The sequence below is a fragment of the Lissotriton vulgaris genome, chromosome 7 (assembly GCF_964263255.1).
Source record: "Lissotriton vulgaris chromosome 7, aLisVul1.2, whole genome shotgun sequence".
Classification (NCBI taxonomy): domain Eukaryota; kingdom Metazoa; phylum Chordata; class Amphibia; order Caudata; family Salamandridae; genus Lissotriton; species Lissotriton vulgaris.
The window spans coordinates 1,730,946,239-1,730,965,980 of NC_141695.1; the positions used below are offsets into that span (position 1 = coordinate 1,730,946,239).

The 19,742-nt window shown below is 44.8% G+C and overlaps 1 protein-coding gene across 1 annotated transcript in view; it reads right to left on the bottom strand.

The window, feature by feature from the left end:
- Positions 1–3,918: 3,918 nt before the first annotated feature.
- The window catches only part of LOC147706483 (uncharacterized), a 61,242-nt gene continuing 45,418 nt past the window's right edge, over positions 3,919–19,742 (bottom strand). Inside the window, exons 8-9 of the mRNA XM_086929619.1 lie at positions 6,407–6,480; positions 3,919–4,429 (exon numbers count right to left, since the gene is read on the bottom strand). Of these exons, the coding sequence (XP_086785745.1) occupies positions 4,323–4,429; positions 6,407–6,480 (181 nt within the window). The 3' untranslated portion in view covers positions 3,919–4,322. The remainder of the gene's footprint in view (positions 4,430–6,406; positions 6,481–19,742) is intronic.

Sequence of the window (19,742 nt, forward strand, 5' to 3'; positions counted from 1 at the left end):
CAGCCCATTAATGTATGTAGATTGAGGAGGGGCAGGGAGCCTGAGCAGAAGTGGACTCACTTATATTCCGGTGTGTTTCACCAGTGTGAACTAATCCGTGCACTAATCCGAGTCCAGGCAGCATTTGAATTTGTCTTGTGTCAGTGAAGCAAATGTGGGCTTTTTTTTCTTCTTTTTTAGGGTGCAAGGCCTTTTTTTGCCAACCCAACTCTGCCACTGCCATTCCCAAAAGCCTCAGCAAAGAAGTGGGATACACAGGATTACATAGGTATTTTACTGTTCTTATTCCTGGTCTGTTCTGTGCCCCTGAATGCAAAAGGTGAAGGAGGGAGAGCAGACATAAGAGGCAAAAGACAGAACAGAAACACCCCCTGCATGCAAGATATTAATACATAAGGTTCATGAAATCCGGCGAAATGCAAGGAACTGAATTACAAACTACTCTGAAAGCAATCTGTGCATAAATATTTTGTAAAACGTATTTTATTGTGTATTTTTAGACACAGTTTTCCTATGTATCTTCACACAAAGGTGTAAGCTTATTTCCCCATCATGTGCAATGGAGTGGGTGAAGGTATCCGGATTTAGCACCATCAGCTTTGAAGACAGTGAGGCTACACAAGGCTGCTCTTGTTTAACTCCCCCCTCGGGACCTCAAAGATGTCTGTGTGGCACCAGAGTGTGCCAGCCTTATCCGCTAGAGCTGGGGGACCGGAAGTGGGTTTGAGACCTCCAGCAGCCTCTGTGCTGGAGGGGCAGGGGCATCACTGCTGATTTTACAAATCCAGGCCTGAGGAAAGGAGTCTGATGAGCCAGGCTGGAGATTCTCCAACCCTGAGAAATGTAAAACTGACAAAAAACAATTCACCCAATCACTACCGTTTAAAAAAAGACATTTACCCCAGTGTCAAATAACCCAGATCCAGGTAAAAACAAAGTCAGAATACCTCTTATATTGCCTACAGATACCGAATTAGAGGATTAAAAAGTTAAATGAAAAGGAAAACAAAACAAGAGTGTCTGGTTTCTATGTCTATCAGCAAACTAAACAAGAAGAAAGAACAGGGATGGAGGCAGAAAAGAACAATATTCGAATCTCCTCTCATTTATAGGTGAGAGGGGGTTACACCATTAATCCTGTCCCCAGAATTATCAGTGCCTGCAGGAAGTAGTATTTTCGATGTGCAGAGTTTCAGCAGAATTAAAAATAATCCCCTAAAAAACGGGCATTAACATTCAGAATGCATGTTTTTTGCTTGTTTTGATTTCTTTCCAGGCCTTTTTTGCCATGCACATTGCAGCAGGTTTTACATGTTCAAAACTGCATGGGAAAAGAAAACCAGCAGTGTGATTCTAACTCGCAATTTAAGCCCTCTTGTATGAAAAGTGTTGTATCGCTGCGATATAACAGGAATCTTGACGTATCTCTCATCGCAAACCTCACGCATAGTTGGAGTTGTGCGGTAAGCATGATGTAACTCCAGCAATGCAGGGAGGCGGCCTACAACTATTGCACGGTGTCACCCTTACACCTGCTAAGAGGCAAACGTAAGGTTTTGACGCAGTGGCGTCCTAGAAGTGGCGCAGTGAAATCTGATAGATTTCACCGTGCCACTTCTAGAAGGCTTTCTTGCGTGAAAACACTCACCCAGCATACATTATACCTAACGCAGGTATAATGTGGCACAGGGTTTACAAAGTGACGTGGTGCATTATTGATGCCACTGTTGAGTCACAAAAAGTGATGCAACGGCGGCGCAAAATTGTCGCAAGTGGCTCACAAATAAGCCTTTTAGAATTTCGATACAGGTGGAAAAACAGAATTACAATGAAGCCCATAATGTGGGTATAAGAAGAAAATAAGGGAAAGAAGGTAAGGGGAATTGTGTAATGGGCCAAGAGCCAGCAATGAGTGGGGTCATATTTGAAGTAAGCATTGGCTAAGCCAATTGACCTGGCTTCGAGATGCTAATGCATGCAAACACAGGAATACACAAGGGCGCACTTGTGCATGTCTGAGTTTCTATGCTTTAACATGCTGTCACTGAAGCGGGGCTGTGCATGTTGGACAATGAACACTAAAGCAGCTGGACCATGAGAACCTCATGGGTTGCTGAGGGCAAATCCCTCACCAAATACAGACGCATGTTTAATGTGCAGCCTGGGGGAGGAGCTGATAAGCCGCCTCCCATTTAGAATGGGAGGGGGAGGGGGGGGGCGTTCAGCAGTGCCCACCCTGTGCGTGAAACTGATGCTGCCACTGCCCATCAGCTGCAATTCTGTTGCCATTCTCCTCTGTGCCCCCATCACCCATACAATATCTGCATTGAAAAAAGTAAATAACCGCGGAATGCCCAGAACATACATTTGAAGGATACATCAGACAACCAATGGCGGAAGGGTGCTCAGCCAAACAAGCCAATGGCTAAAGGGTGCTCAGCCATACAAGCCAATGGCTGAAGGGTGCTCAGCCATACAAGCCAATGGGTGAAGGGTGCTCATCAATACAAGCCAATGACCGACCCACATTATCTTCCTGCATATTTCTTTTTTTGTTGTTTTTTGTTGATGGCATGTGATCTGACAGACAGCTAAAGCTGTCTAAAGCCAAAACTGATAATGAAAAATGTTGCTAAAAAAATCCTAGGGGTAAAAGAATATCAAAGCAGGGAGGCAGGCGGTTACAAGGGAAGGAGGGGAGAAGTATTGACATGCATTAACCTTTATAGCATGTATGCCGAAATAAAGTATTTGATTGTTGGTATTGACAAACATTCTAAATCACTAAGAATTTTGGAGTTGTGGAGAGTGGAGGGATATTCCGAAATTTTAAAGCAAAAACTATCCTATTTGTGTTTTCTCCAGTTTAAACCTTTCTCCTACCTGATTTCGGGGGAAATCTACCTCTTAGGTATTCCTAATTATTGGCGTGTATGGGTGACAAGTCGTGCCCCAGGACAACCAGACGGGAACATGCTTCATAAAGAATAATTATAAAAACTGGAGAGGGAGGAGGAGATAGAATTATGGGGAAGTAGAACCAAGTAGGAGGAAAACGTGCAGAAGATGGGGTCAGGTGTAAGGGGCTAGGGGTTTCAGAAAAATCAAGGGGTCACATGGCTTCCTCCTGAAAAAAGGGAAACGGCGACAGTCGAAGTTGGTGGTCAAGAAGAAAAACAGTTAGAAGAATTCATTTTTGTAATGAAAGTTCTTTGTCAGCTTCAGTGCTTATAATGGAAATATGGCTGAGCAGCTTCTCACAATTTTAGAGTACCTGTTTTCTCCAGAGAAGTGCTGGTGCTCTTCCATTAACCCCTTGGCTGCCGGGGCCATTCCCCTGCTGTGCTGGATCGGGGGCGCGCACAGGGGCGCACAGTGCCCCCATGCTCATGACGAGCAGAGCTCGTCATGAGCCACGGTGGTCGTGTGCTCATGACGAGCTGAGCTCGTCATAACCACACCCATTTGTGTGGAACGCTCGCACAGCAGGGGAATTAGCCCAGCGTGCGAGCGTTCTAACGGTCATGGCGAGCTCAGCTCGTCATGAGCACACGAGCACCGTGGCTCATGACGAGCTGAGCTCATCATGAGCGTGGGAGGGGTTAAGTGTAGTGCAGCAGTGCTGAAAGGTGCAGGTATTCTCCCTTTCAAACTAAAGACGTGCAGGTACTCTCCCTCTCAAATTAAAGAAGTGCAGGTACTCTTCCTTTCAACTTAAAGAAGTGCAGGTACTCTCCCTCTCAAATTAAAGAAGTGCAGGTACTCTCCCTCTCAAATTAAAGAAGTGCAGGTACTCTTCCTTTCAACTTAAAGAAGTGCAGGTACTCTCCCTCTCAAATTAAAGAAGTGCAGGTACTCTCCCTTTCAAATTAAAGAAGTGCAGGTACTCTCACTTTCAAATTAAAGAAGTGCAGGTACTCAGTGCCTGACCGTGCCTGCCATTTAAAGTCTCAGCTTGAACTCTTGAACCTGACGCACAGTACTCAAGGGCAGGATTTGTCAGGCGAGTTTTTCTTTGAAAGCACAAAGAACCAAGAAGAGTTGTACTTGTGCGGCTACTCTGTGTATGCTATATGTTGAGGTCCTGAATGAGCAATCAGACACACCTGTAAAGCACCCAAGAGCCCGCCAGTGGTAGTAGCTGAGCTTTCCATGCAACCCTCACCTATTCAATTCTATTATTTAATATATACCCCTGAGGAGGTAACACCTGAAATGGATTACATAAGATATATAGGCATTTCAGTTGGGGGGCTGTCCTCCCAAAAATCGTCGGCTTGTGTCACTGCGTCCTCCTCATCCTGCAAAGCCTTGAGGACAGCTCACAGAACTCCAGGCTCCCTGATGCCGTAGTGCAGCCACTTGAAGGGGCGGTGGGACCTGGCGGAACGTCGGGGCGGGAGTCCCATTTGCTGGCGGCAGCGCTCCTCTGGAAATGAGAGAAATGTATTTACTAGAGGCAGGAAGAGAATGGCTCGAGAGACGAAAGGTAAGTTACCAAGAGAAGAGAAAGAGACATATGTGAGAAAAAGTAAAGAGTAAAACAGAGGAGTCAGGAAGGCGGGAAAATAAATGTGGATGAGTGAGGAGAGAAAAAGGAGGAATGATTGACAGAGAGAAGAAGTGGCGTAGCAAGGGGGAGGGGCGGTCCGCCTCTGGCGATGGCTCTTACCTATGCCATCGCGGGGCAGCTAACGCAGGAATCACCAGCACCCCCCTTACAAGGAGCCACCGTGGTGTGGCACATGCAGGGGCTGCCACGGGCGACCAAAGGCTTAGCCACACCACTGCTGACAATGGCTCATTGCACTTGTTTGTAACACAAACTCACCTTGCATTACATTATATAGACAGCCTAGAAACTAAAAGGTCACCATGGCATGAGGTGGCAGCAGTGGCGTTCGGGAATTTAGGGCCACACGTATAATATCTTGTTTGTTTTTAATGCGAAGATTAATAAATGTCAGAAACTGATTCCTGTGTAATCCAACCTCTCTATTAGTTTTTAGGTTTGACAAGCTGCAACACCTTAGTGCCTAGGTTGTTTTATTTCATTAATTTTTTCCCTGACCTAGGACTGGTTTCATTCATTCCTTCAGGGGGTCCTTGATATCTAATCATACAACAACAAATGTATACAGCCCTCCATGTGTAATATCATTGACCAGCTCCTGTCTGTTGACCCTCAATCACAGGTTCACATAGGAAGACATAAAATTGAATATTAAAAGCTTTTGAAGTCATTGTACTTCTTCTCCAATGTCTAGACTTTTTTCAGTAAATGAGTTCTTTGACAAAAAAAGGAAGTCAATAGTTGGGTGAGGTGGCAGGCAGGATCCTCCTTTTGACTTTTGTATTTCAGTCTTGAAAGGAAGGCAGAAGACAGAGCAGCCACTAGGAATTCTAAGAATCCATATCTGGGTAGAGGGAGCAGAGAGGAGCCAGGGAGAAACTGAAAGGAAGAAATTTGGCTTTCAACAGTAGAAGAATACTTTACACTCATCAAATATGGATACTACACTTCCAGTGCCATGCCACCCATGGGAGTCGTTGAATTCCTGGCTCGATTTTTGGAGATTTGTTTGTATTTTTATACTTTAAAATATCCAAAAAAGTGCTTAACTAAAGCCTTGCTTTGGATCTTTGAATATTATACCTTTGGGTTAACAGTAGAATTGTTTGGACAATGACAACCTGATCCCTAGTTCTGAAGCACCGAGGTCCAAGAAGAGGTTTATGAAGTTTATGAAAGTCTCGGTTTAGGTCATGGGAGGTTTGGTGGTTGAATTCAACACTTTCAAATGTGCTCCTTCGTGCTACTAGACCGTCCTACACCCACCACCACCTTGGCCCCTTTTGGCCCACCTACCACCCACTGAATCCCTTTTCTCTTCAAGTTTCTGCTCTATGAAATACTTGCTGACATATCTGTTCTTCTTTATTTCATTCCTGACACCGAAAATTTGCCTAGAGTGCAAGTAAAACCAGACTAGCATGGCATTATTAATGTATCAGTCTCGCATACATTTACATTTCATTTTATGAGTTGTGGCTGTGCTTAATTTAATTGCTCTTCTTTACCAGTGCATCTTCCTTATTATTTTTTTATTTGCAGCAGTGTTTTTAAATTTCAAACCCTCAGTTGGCTGATATTCAGATAGCTCTGGCTTTCTAAGGGGTACATGTCAGGTTTCAATTCCTTCTTCCTCCCTGCTGTTCTCCCTTTCTGTCTCTTACCTCCCACCTCCCCAGTATCCCATTAATCTTTGCTCCTCTCTGATCATTTCTTCTCCCCTTTCTCCTGCTCCCCTGACCATCAGCTGACCCCTTCCTCGTTCCTCCCAGCCTCACACAGGATCCATACACAGATTTGTGGTGGTCTGAAGCCAGGAAGGGGGGCTCCTACCTTGCATGACTTCATCTTCTTTGCACATGGTCCGGGAGCAGATCTCATTGTTGAGCATGTAAACGCGCCGGACACTGCTCCGCATGTAACCAGGAGTGGTCGACAGTGTGCGATTCACGCGATAACAGGCGGAGTGCGAAAAATATACAGAAGGAGACAGAAAAAAAGGGAATGTTAGCAAGGTAGAAGGGAAAAAATTTACATTGGCTAACAAAAAGTCCAAAACATTATCCCACTGCCCTTAAGTAGAGGTCTTAGAACACAGTAGTTGAGACATTAGAGTGATGTATTTGAGCCCCCTCGATGAAGCCTAATATGTGGTCCATTGTCTACCCCTGGCATTGCAAAAATGTTATTCAAACTGGAGGGTGGGAGCAGAAAGGGATGGACTCTGTATTCATGAGGAGCAGGCTTAGCTAAAGTCAGCATATCATCTAACAGTACATATTCAATCTTGTTAGAAAATCTGCCATGTGGGACCACTGCCTGCTCTTAAAAAATGTTGGCGCCCACTTTCGCAAAGGGCCAGGGGGTTCCTTGGGGACCCCTTCCTGTTTGCGAATGGGTTACCACCTCCTTCACTGAGTTGGTAAAGTAGGAATGTTTTGCAACCGCATTCCGGCAAAACATTCATGTATCCCCCAGCGTACTTGGAACCCCCAACCCAATAGTGACTCGCAAATCCAATTAGCGATTTGGTAATAGCTTACCTAATAGCAAATGGGGAATTATATATTTAAAAAGGCTTTTTTAAGGTCGCAAATTGCTCAATTCTGCAAATCGTGCTGTTTACGACTGGATAAAAGCATTCTACATCTGACCCATTGTGCCTACATCGGGGTGCAGGTTTGTGATTTATTGCAATTTTCAAAGAATTCTAGGCTTACTCCCTGGAAGCTGTGGCAGTCACCTTTCCAGGGGTGCTCACAACAGTGATGTGTGACGCCCATCACCCATGTGTAAGTTACTAGAGTCCAACTCTTCCCACTTATACCAGCGCTAACTGGAGGGACCAACTTGTTAACAGTGACCCACCCTCAACTCATTTCAGAATTTGTTCACATATACCATAAACCTTCACACAAATATAATCAAAACAATTCACTCAATTCCTTGCCAAAACAAAAACTATAAATTCATTTTTTAAAGTGAAGTTTTAGATCTGATTATCACCATCAGCCAGATGCATCACACAGACAAGGCAAATTGGGCATTTGACACAGTATTCAGGATTAGGCAAATGTGGGTGCTGAGAACCCAGCATGGATATACACTGCAAACAGCAATTTAAACATATAACATTAGTGGATGGTACTCTAGGCGTACACCCACCTCCGTATACATAAAGCAGGCCTAAAGGGTAGCAACCTTGGCATACATACATTATAAGGTTGCAACCTAGTTGTAGGGACGAGAGCACCTTGCACTAAATCCATATGACAACGTGCTCCTTGTGGTATATTTCTGTCAGACATGGTTTGTTTTCTTATACAGGAAGTCTCAGCCAGGAGTCTTTTGACCAGTGCTCTGCATGACTGTGGTGTCCCACTTCCCAACTGAATGTTAGGCTCTATTGTGGTATTGGAGGTTACCCAGAGTGATACTCCTTTAAGTGTGGAAGTCCATCATCCCTACATCCAGACCATGACAGTACTAACAGACAATGGCAGCTGATTCTAGTAGTGGGGTAGCAGCCTCTTGGGGGAGACTGCTTGAAGCTCTATGTGGTAAGGTCCATGGAATGTGTACACCTTAGTCTCTGAACGTAGCCCTGCTCTGGTCAAATATACTTAAGTAAGAAACCCGAGTGATCATGAGCTACCATCTATCACTCATGCCTCAAGCGAAGCAAATGACAAGAAATGACTTCTACACAAAGAAAGCCATCAACAAGTCTGGAGATAGGATCATGATATGTAGGCATATGCATCACTTGCCTGCAAAGCTCTGCAATACAACTGATATGAAAGCAATGTCCAGTTCAGCTACCGACTAAGAGTAACCGTGCCACACTTAAGTTAACTTTATCCTTCCTCATGTGGAAACTTCCACTAATGTGATACATTGTTACAGCTGTAAATGTACTCTGAGCATCTTTACACATATGGAAATGCCTTGGCATAGTCGCAAATGGGAATTCACCAAAGTGCATATTTCATAAATGGAGAGGTTTTCGGATCCCAGCAACAGCATACTTACATCTTGAAACTGAAGATATACATGTTCAAGTAAAAAAAGACTTGGGCCCCCATTAGGATGTCGGGCGGATCGCCACCGTCATGCGAGCGGTGGCGATCCGCCCGACTTCCTTCCCCGCCCGCCACCATTTCCCCCCGCCATATTACTATGGTGGGCGGGACCGCGGTAGACGGAAAGACCATCCAACGCTTTTTAAAGGGTTTAATATGGTGGTGGTGTCTGCTAGACACCGCCATCCATATTAGCATGGGGGCAGAAATATGCCTTTCCGTGGCTGCAAAGGCATGCGGATTCTGCTTTTGGGGGCCCTGTTGAGGGCCCCAGGGTATTGAGGGGGTGGGGGGTGCACATGGGGGGTACCTATGGTACCCCCTTGCATTGTCATGCACATGGTGGCAGGCACCTCGCGGTGCCTGTCACCTTGTGCATGACAATGCACACAGTGCATTCCCAGCATTGTGGCCGTCGGTGATGTGAGCACCGCCCGCCACAATGCTGGGAATGGAGGATGCCACCGCCACGGTGGCATCCTAATAGCCGGTGCGGGACCGCCGCGGCACTGGCGGTCGGTCCCAGCACCGCCATCCTAATGGGGGTCTTAGTGTTTTACATCACCTCATATAATAATCTGCATTCCTAAGAAATTATGTTTATGTTATAGGTGGCCAGAATGTTTGCTGAAGCTGCCCTTGTGGCTCTGTCCACTTGATGAGGTGGGTCTCCTCCAGTACGCCCAGGACCAGCGCACAAAATATGCCACACAAGAACCGGAGGGCCAAAAAGGGGAATCCAGGTCAGTAGCTTTATTTTCATCAGAGCTTGGGCATGATGCATTTCGACTTGAATGTCTTTTTCAAATGCCTGCTCGCAGCAATGCTTCCCACCTGCTCACTTTTTGAATATCACCATCCGTTCTGCCAGTGGTTGCATTTTCCAGGTAGGCTGAGTCAGAGTCCCAACAGACACCACAGCTGCGTCGGCAAACTACAGGTCCCAGCATGCACCTCTCACGGCATGCTGGGTGAGTTCTCTCTTGGTTTCCATATATCCCTTCCTGGGACCTGGAATATTTGAGAACATTGCTCAAGTAAGCTGAAAACATCGCTGTCGAAAAGAAGCTTCTTCCCTGGGTCCCCAAAACGCCTCAACCACATATTCCCAAAGTCCTGCCATCCTGAAATCACGGATGCAGTGACCCAGGATTCCTCTGTGCAGTCACAGACTGCGTTTTTGCAGCGGCGTCTATGCTGGATCTGGATGCGGTGTGTCAGAGCTCATCCAGTCCCCTGGAAAAACATAAATTTGCTGAAGCTGCCCTTGTTGTTCTGTCCACTTGATGAGGCGGGTCTCCTCCAGCGTGCCCGGAACCAGTGAGCAAAGTATGCCACACAGGATTCTCACAGAAGAAAGAACCGGAGGGACACAAAGGGGAATCCAGGTAAGTAGCTTTATTTTCTTCAGACCTTGGGCATGACGCGTTTCGACTTGAATGTCTTTTTCAAATGCCTGCTCGCAGCAATGCTTCCCACCTGCTCACTTTTTAAAAAACACCATCCGTTCTGCCAGTGGTTGCATTTTCCAGGTAGGCTGAGTCAGAGTCCCAACAAACACCGCAGCTGCGTCAGCAAACTACAGGTCCCAGCATGCACCTCTCACGACATGCTGGGTGAGTGCTCTCTCAGTTTCCATATATCCCTTCCTGGGTCCTGGAATATTTAAGAACGTGGTTCAAGTAAGCTGAAAACATTGTGGTAGAAAAGAAGGTTCTTCCCTGGGTCCCCAAAATGCCTCAACCCCATATTCCCAAATTCCTGCCAGCCTGAAATCACGGATGCAGTGACCCAGGATTCCTCTGTGCAGTCACGGACTGCTTTTTGCAGCGGCGTCTATGCTGGATCTGGATGCGGTGGGTCAGAGCTCATCCAGTCCCCTGGAAAAACAAAGTTTGCCGAAGCTGCCCTTGTGGCTCAGTCCACTAGATGAGGTGGGTCTCTTCCATCGTGCCCGGGACCAGCGCGCAAAATATGCCTCACAGAATTCTCACAGCTAAGGAAGGCCCCACAGCAGGTAAGTAAGCTTCAAATTGTTTATCAAGGGTTGCTTCATACAGGAAATGAATATTGCCTGCCAAATAGTCCTTTTCGTCCGACGCGTTTCATGCCATACTTCATTCCATCAGGGACTGAGGATTTTCATGACTGCACAATGGCGCTTTTTTTAAACACCTGCAATTAATACAAGCCCCCGCCTCTGTGGGCTTCGCCATTCCACTGGCATCCTGGTACTTATGGTGTTTTATTGCTTCCCCAGTAGGCAGTATGCCATCCGCAGTTAAATTAAAACACAATGATTCCATGTGGTCGCGGCACAGACTCTCTTATTAGTATCGGCACCTTGGTACCTCTAACACCGCTCCTGCTCCATATGCGATCTCGCCGGTGACTATATATATATATATATATATATATATATATATATATATATATATATATATATATATATATATATATATTGTTTAAAAGTCAAATTAATTTTAATTATTGGACATTATTTCCCATGGGGTGGTATTTCAAGTTCATAACTCCATTATTTTCAATGGGATTGTGTTGCAGTAACTGTGAGCGGCCATGTGCAGTGTTTTACTTACTCCAAGGCTGGGCTGGAGTACACTTACTACTCTTTTGTCACCTTTAAGACCGTGGTAACTTCAAAAGTGTAGGAGCCTATTCACAAACTGCATTTTGTATAAAGTGAAGTAGTACTACAAAATGTTAATCAGTGTCCTGTGGCCGGAGAGCTCTGCCAAAGTGGCAGTAATCTCCGCACACGTATGTATGTGTTTTTGCAGTAAATGTAGGAGGGAGCATGGGGAGTGGGTGGAAAATGTGAAACATTTGCTACTCAAATAGGAATGGTTTAAGGAGCTGTAAGGTGGGGTTTAAAGCAAGCTTACTGATCTTCACAACCTTCACTTCTAAAACTACTACAGCCCAAATGACCATAAAAACGGATGTGAATGTTCTCCAGTCCAGCTTTTGAGCACCCCACATGACCTGTCACAGGCAATGCAACTCACTTCCATAGAAGATAATGGAGACAGAGACTTAAAATTACTCCTCATAGGAAACAATGTAAAATAATTACATTATTTTGACTTTTAAAATAAACATATAGATATAAATTTTAGGAAACCCATCCCTCAACCGACTGGTCTTGGATATCCAAAACAATAAACTTCAGAACTGATAATCCATGACCGAACCCTGAACAGGGAAACACGGAAAAAAAACTAAAACTCTGCTCTTGGAACATCAATGGACTCGGGACGAAAATCAACGACCCTTCACTACTGTTATACTTTCAAAATTTTGATCTAGTTCACCTACAGGAAACGTGGCTGGAGGACCCCTCACATCTCCAAGGCTACAAGACCTACCACCTCCCTGCAGCTCGACAATCGATCTATGGCCACCGCAAAGGAGGACTAACCGTCTACGCCTCGATTGCAGCCATAACTGCAGGGAAAGAATACACAACCAAAAACATTACATCCCTTGAAATAATGTCAATCCAATTCGAAATGCGGGGCCAAAGTTACCAACAACACATAACTCTGGTAAACACTTACATCCACCCCCAGGGCAAGAGGTCTGGTGCAAAGCAGTTGATACTTGAACTTACCCGGTTAATAATGGAGGACGAAAGCTCGAACTATATCCTAACAGGAGACTTTAACATGTTCCTAGGGGAGGTAACAGGAGACTGCAACCTAGACGACGACAAACATCGAGCATGGGGGATCACCTCCCAGGACAACTACAAGTGGGGCAAACCAACAAAAATCTCGAAAGATCTGCACAGAGAACTGGAAAGTCTCTCAATGGTAGCACTAACCGGCCGCATGCCAGGGGACAGACCTCAAGCCCCAACTTTCCACAGAAACGCGGTCAACACCGCAATCAACTATACCTTTGTCGCCTTCCCACTTCTGGGCTTAGTAAAAGATTTCAGGATTGGGGTGTCCGATTACAGTGACCATCAGCCCCAAGAACTCACTCTAGGTATCCAGGGCACTGCCACAACATATGCAACTTCAGAACCCTGTCAGACCACGAGATATCAACATAGGAGAATCCGCTTTAAAATACGCAACCCAGAAAAGCTAGCAGCTGCTGCAAAAACAACGTGGGAAGAAATCAAACTCACCGAAGGAAGCACCGTCCACGCCTGGGAATTTTTTTTACCAAAGCTATGGGCCAACCCGCCCCACCTGCTGTCACCCAACCAGTACAAAAAGTGCCTCAGCCAGAACAAAGCATCTGGGCAGGAACAAACCAGTGCACCTACTTGTCGTCAAGTGAGCATGCCGAATTAAGACACCTAAGGGGCGACATAAACAGAGCAATTTGCTCTATTCGCCAAAACAGCGCAACTGTTGGCACCATAGATGCACTAAGAAAACTTCGAACAAGGAAAAAGAAAATCATCTGGCGCGCAAAAAAGGAATACAAAGAATCTCTCTGGGCTAAACTACTCCATGATGCCAAAATCAATAACAGTGCCAGATTCTGGCAAACGGTCAAGAGCATCGAAAATCCATCGGCACCCAGGATCAACTCCTACATAACGGAGGACGTTTGGACAACCAACTGAGGTACCGGGTTTTTAGGAACCCGGTGGTGCCAGGGGAAATCACCCAAAGACCTCTTGAGTTCTTCCTGTTCTGGACCACAGAAACACAGAGTCTTCTAGGTGATGTCAAAGATCGAGTTTTATTGGCTGCAACCAAGTAACAAGCGTCCTAGAAGTACAACAGCACGGTTTGTATATTCTCAGGAGACTGTTCGTTTTTACAGAGCCAGCCTTCTCTTTTTATACACAATATTACACTTCAGGCAAGAATTCTTTGGTTTACAGTACGGTCATATACATATTTTCATAACAATGAAAAAGCAAAGTCATGATGGCCAGCCTACATTTTCGCATGTCCAGTTGGTGATAGATTACCCAGCCAGGCCCAGAACTTCCATAAGATATCGATGAAACCCCAATAAAATCGGGCACCTCCTCATCGTAAAACTAGCCATAAAGAAGAAAACAGGGACAGGTGTGTGTATGATAAAGCATGGTTTGTATGCAGTGAATGGTTTATGACATGTTGTGCCTTGATGCTATCTTACTCGGCCACTGGGCGAGGAACCGCCCGAACAGGTTTGGCTGGAGGCAGTGGAGTCAGCTCGGCCAGGTCATGGGGGAGTCAGCTAAGGAGGACGTGTCCTTTCAGATCAAAATTCGGCCTGGATCAATTGACTATGTAAGGGCAACCACAAGATGGATGCCGCTCACAAAATCGCGGGGAACCTCGCAGCAAAGACCTTCGGAACCACGTCGACATACAGGGGTCGCTGAAGTGGCTGGCCGTCCTCTGGAATTTTCACACGAAGCTCCTCACGAACATCTGGCTTGGACCGTCACCGCTTGATACCGCCCCACATTGGGCGCCAAACTGAGGTGCCAGGGGAAAACACCCAAAGACCTCTTGAGTTCTTCCTGTTCTGGACCACAGAAACACAGAGTCTTCTAGGTGATGTCAAAGATCGAGTTTTATTGGCTGCAACCAAGTAACAAGCGTCCTAGAAGTACAACAGCACGGTTTGTATATTCTACAGAGCCAGCCTTCTCTTTTTATACACAATATTACACTTCAGGCAAGAATTCTTTTGGTTTACAGTAGGGTCATATACATATTTTCACAGCAATGAAAAAGCAAAGTCATGATGGCCAGCCTACATTTTCGCATGTCCAGTTGGTGATAGATTACCCAGCCAGGCCCAGAACTTCCATCAGATATCGATGAAACCCCAATAAAATCGGGCACCTCCTCATCGTAAAACTAGCCATAAAGAAGAAAACAGGGACAGGTGTGTGTATGATAAAGCATGGTTTGTATGCAGTGAATGGTTTATGACATGTTGTACCTTGATGCTATCTTACTCGGCCACTGGGCGAGGAACCGCCCAAACAGGTTTGGCTGGAGGCAGTGGAGTCAGCTCGGCTAGGTCATGGGGGAGTCAGCTAAGGAGGACGTGTCCTTTCAGATCAAAATTCGGCCTGGATCAATTGACTATGTAAGGGCAACCACAAGATGGATGCCGTTCACAAAATGGAACCTGAGGGTTCGAGAAAGAAACTACTGTTTTGAGGTGATTGCATTGCTCGATCACGACGCAAATGCACAGGTGTAATGTCCTAATCATTACCGGTCTGCCGATACCAAATTCGTCATGATATGATGATATTTTCTGACACGAGTGTTGGGCTTCGGTACCACATTATAGCAGAGTCCATAATTTTCAGAACCACACTATCTGCAACACTACTTTAATGTAGGCCCCCAAAGCAACTTACTAAAAACAAGCTGAGTTCTATGCTGATCTATCTCGGCCCACTCTTTATAGGAATAATCTACCACCTAGTTCCTCCCTAAAAACGATCAGGACAGAATACAGCACAGCCACCGAGATGGTGCCCCCGGGCCAAACGGCTTGCCCCCATTGTTATACAAACAAGATCAAAAGTATTGGTCTGGCTCATTACTAAAGCTCTTCGGCAACATTACTACAACAGGAACAATCCCAGACTCCTGGAAAGGCTCAATCCTCTCGCCTATCTATAAAAAAGGCTGTAAAAGTGAACCAAAAAACTACAGGCTCATCGCCCTCATTGACATCGAGGCCAAGTACTACGCGGGACTTATTCTAGCCGACCTCCGGGAATGGGCAAGGGAAAAGGCCTTAATTCCAATTAACCAAACAGGCTTCCAGGAAAACCTGGGGACCACCACAAACATCCTGGCTTTTTCCCTTTTAGCCGATTCGACAAAAGCAGCAGGAAAACCATTATTTTTCTGTTTCATCGATTACAAAGCTGCCTTTGACAGCATAGATCGAGGAAAGCTATGGTCAAAGCTAGTACGATGGGGGATTCCTCCCCCTCTTCTGAATCAACTCATCCTACTACATTCCGATACATGGGTCCAAATATAACTGGGGAGTGGTACAATCGTATCCAAGCGGATCCCAACCTCCAGAGGCTTAAAGCAGGGGTGCGTTTTGGCTCCTACTCTATTTAACCTCTTCATGGCTGATCATTCAACTGACCTAGATAACTGTAACCATCATGCACCAAACCTGGGAGGCCTCCCTCTCTCAAATTTACTGTACGCCGACGACCTGATTTTACTCAGCCAAACCCCAGTCGGCTTACAACACCTGCTCCATACTACGAACAACCACGCCTCAAAAAACGGGTTAGAAATAAACTTAGAAAAGTCAAAAATAATGGTGCTAAACCAGCGCAACCCAAAAAAGCGACTGAAATGGCAGCTGGGTGAGAGAGAACTTGAAGTCGTCCACGACTAAATATCTAGGAATTATCTTTGATAAGAATGCGACATATGACCAACAAAAAGAGGTGATTCAGAGACGAGGAACTATCTTAGCAATCACCCTGAAAAATCTTAAAAGCAAAATAGCAGGACCAAACCTGCTCCCGCTGCTTGAAGTGCTTCGCGCAAAGCTGCTGCCCACGCTCACATACGGCAGCGAGGCCTTGCGAGGGTCGGACGAAGAAACCCTCAATAAAACGGTTGCTAAAGCTTTAAGAATAATCTTCAAGCTTCCTAAATACACCTCCCCAGCCCAACTACGCCTCAAATTTGGAATAGTAAACCAGAGAATAAGCAGGAAGGCCGCGTATGTAAAGAGCTGGTACAAAATAAAGACTGCAGAGGCGGGCTCGCTGAACTCATTCCTATGGAAAGAAATCTCAAGGAAACATGCCTCAACTGCCAAAGACTACCTCCAATCAGGGATCAGCTTGTTAGCTCTGGAGAATATATGGGAGTCAGGACTCCCATTCAAGACCGTAAAAGACCTGGTGAATAAGTCAACAAAGCTCGTCTCCAACGCAAATGATAAAGAATGTCTAAATAAGAGGGCCCATAGCTGGTTCGTGATACAAAGCTATCTAAAATGCTCACCACAACCGTACTTCGGTACCAGCTTTTCCGGGCCTTTAAAAGAAGGCTTCTTGGCCCTGAGGATGGGCATCCTTCCTGTCAAACCACATTTGCCCCCCTGGAAACATATATTCACATCTACACAATGCAGACTATGTGGCGAATATATAATTCAAAAAAGAGAGGAACCCCTTGTGTGGATCAAGGGAACTAGGGTTTTAAGCCAGAAGAAAGTAAATTCCCTTGTGAGCTATACGGAAGAACTACAACTTAGCTTGAAGAAGTTAAGATGAGTGTGAATCATAAACTCATGCAATCTAAATCATATGATCAAGATCATCAACTAAATACAATTCAATATAAAGCATACGGTATAACAAATTTTTATTAAAAATAAGCAGAGATAAAAAACAATACACATTTATATACCATCAATTAAAAATTACTAACAATTGAAGTGGACTATTGTGACCAGCACAATAACAAAGGACAGACAAATTTGTTGTAAAACATAAGAAATTCTAAATTACAATAGTACATTCAAATTATCGATTTTATCACACCCCTGTTGTATCACCAAAAATTTCCTATAAACAGGGGAAGAAGAGACTTGAATTGTACAGAAATTGAGCGTCAACGCGTTTCGGTGGCACTGGACACAGATATACTCCACCTTTGTCAAGACTAAAATTTATTGTCTGTCTGGTTACTGGGTCTGGAAGATTGCCCTTTCCAGGTCCCCAGCTTGGAGTCTGATGAGAATCTTGGTTCTTAATTGTACGGGGAAATTTAGTAGTCGTGTATATAGGCCAAGGATACTTTGTGGTGTCTGTGTCTTGGAAAGACTTGGTTGGCTCGAGTAGATAATGGTACCATGCAGGAAATGATCAAAGGTCCTGTCCAAGTTGGCACTTTAATCGCACCAGATAAAACGTATCGATCCTCTCCAGGTTAAAGGAAGAGAAAACTGTTGCACACTATCTACAGCCTGGTTTGGGGGCACCTGGCTCTTTGTCTATAGTTGTTACGAATTGTAGGTTGTTGTGCTGGTCACAATAGTCAACTTCAATTGTTAGTAATTTTTAATTGATGGTATATAAATGTGTATTGTTTTTTATCCCTGCTTATTTTTAATAAAAATTTGTTATACCGTATGTTTTATATTGAATTGTATTTAGTTGATGATCTTGATCATATCATTTAGATTGCATGAGTTTATGATTCACACTCATCTTAACTTCTTCAAGCTAAGTTGTAGTTCTTCCGTATAGCTCACAAGGGAATTTACTTTCTTCTGACTATGTGGCGAAACCAAAGAAGATATGCTGCATCTCCTATGCATATGTAAGTTCCTAGACCGGGAGAGGAGAGAACTGCTAAAACCGCATATAAATTAAATGCATATCCGTACGTGCAGACAGGCAGTGAAGGCGTGCTTCAGCGGGGCCAACGCTAAATTAACCTGCAGCTTCGTCCGCTACATGAAAACTGCCCAAATAAAGCTTCTTGCCGCAGCCTGAGCACAGTTGCGCGCACCCAAGCTCTTTTATCCGGCAACTCTCTTTGACTCCCACTACGTTCCGATCCTGAGGTAGTCGTCCACGAGCACACAATAGACTATTAGAACTACGGATACTGGCGTCACCCCCAGACGGGGACTTACCCTTACTTCTTTCTTAAATTTTATACCCTCATCACAAACAAACTGTATGTAATTTTAACCAGAAAATTGGTCGATTTTAATGCATATCCACCACGCTGTTTTTTTTAAGACAATATGAAATGATGTCCCATATATGTATCCTTTTATACATTTTTTACTGATGTGTGTACTGCTAAGATTTTAATTAACCAAGCAATAAAAACTACTACTACTATATTTTAGTATTGAATCTGTAAATTTCATTTAGGTTTTTAAATGTTATAATTATTATAAAAAGTTACTCCTTTTTTTACAAAAAATAAAACTCTTTATAAATATAATTTTTTTTCAATTAATTAAAACAAAACTTTCACTTAAATGTACTAAATATTAATTAAATATTAAAATACTAGTGGGTGAGATTTTTTAAATTTTGTTTAAATAATAATATTTATAAATATGGGAACAAATTCACAAAGGCAAAGTTAGACCAAAAGTCCAACTTTAGCCAAAAATCCGGCTTTAATACTTTTTGGTATTCACAAAGGTAAGTAACTACTAGTAATAAAGTTACTACTAATAAAATTACTACTCAATACTTCGATTCCTTGATATGCTCCTTCCTGCCCCTTCAACCCGTAGATAGGTGGTGCAAATTGCCAGTGAAGCCCACTGAACACATTCATTAAATTCTTCAACACTAAGGGGCCGATTCCGATTCGGGAAAAACTGCTCTGAATAGCCGTTCGGTGCGTTTTTCCCGTACGAATCGTACCCTGCAACGTCCCCCTAATGTACGACGAAGTATGATTCGTACCAGGAGCCGTACTCCGTACGAGTCGTACAGAGGTCCGTACGACTCTAGTCTCCGTACGATTCTCCCTCGGAACCCGCTGTACGCGACGTCTGTATGGTTCGCGGCTGGTTTTTATTACCCAGCAAGTACGATACGTGTCGGGTGCGCACCGTACGACCCTTTTTCTACGGGAGCTGAAAACAGCGTAAAAGCAAAGTTCGCGCGGAAACAGGTACGGAACGCCCCCCCGGTACGGTGCGTATCCCCCATGATCGCAGGGGTACGCACCATACCCCTGCGATCATGGGGTGTACGAGCCGTACCCCATGTACGATGGGTGTACACATCGTACATGGGCTCCGGCTTGTACACCCATCGTACATGGGGTACGGCTCGTACACCCATCGTACATGGGGTATGGCTCGTACACCTCATGATCGCGGGGGTACGGTGCGTACCCCTGCGATCATGGGGGGTACGGACCGTGTAGTGTGTATATGTGTTTGTGTGCTTTTCCGTACAACTCGCGTTTACCTGACGTGGACAGTACGAATCGCGTCCTCATACCCCGGTCCGGATCGTACTCGTCAGGTCGTACGGCATGTGTACGAGTCGTACGGCATGTGTACGAGTCGTACAGCATGTGTACGAGTCGTACTGTTCACGGTTTCAGTCTTGC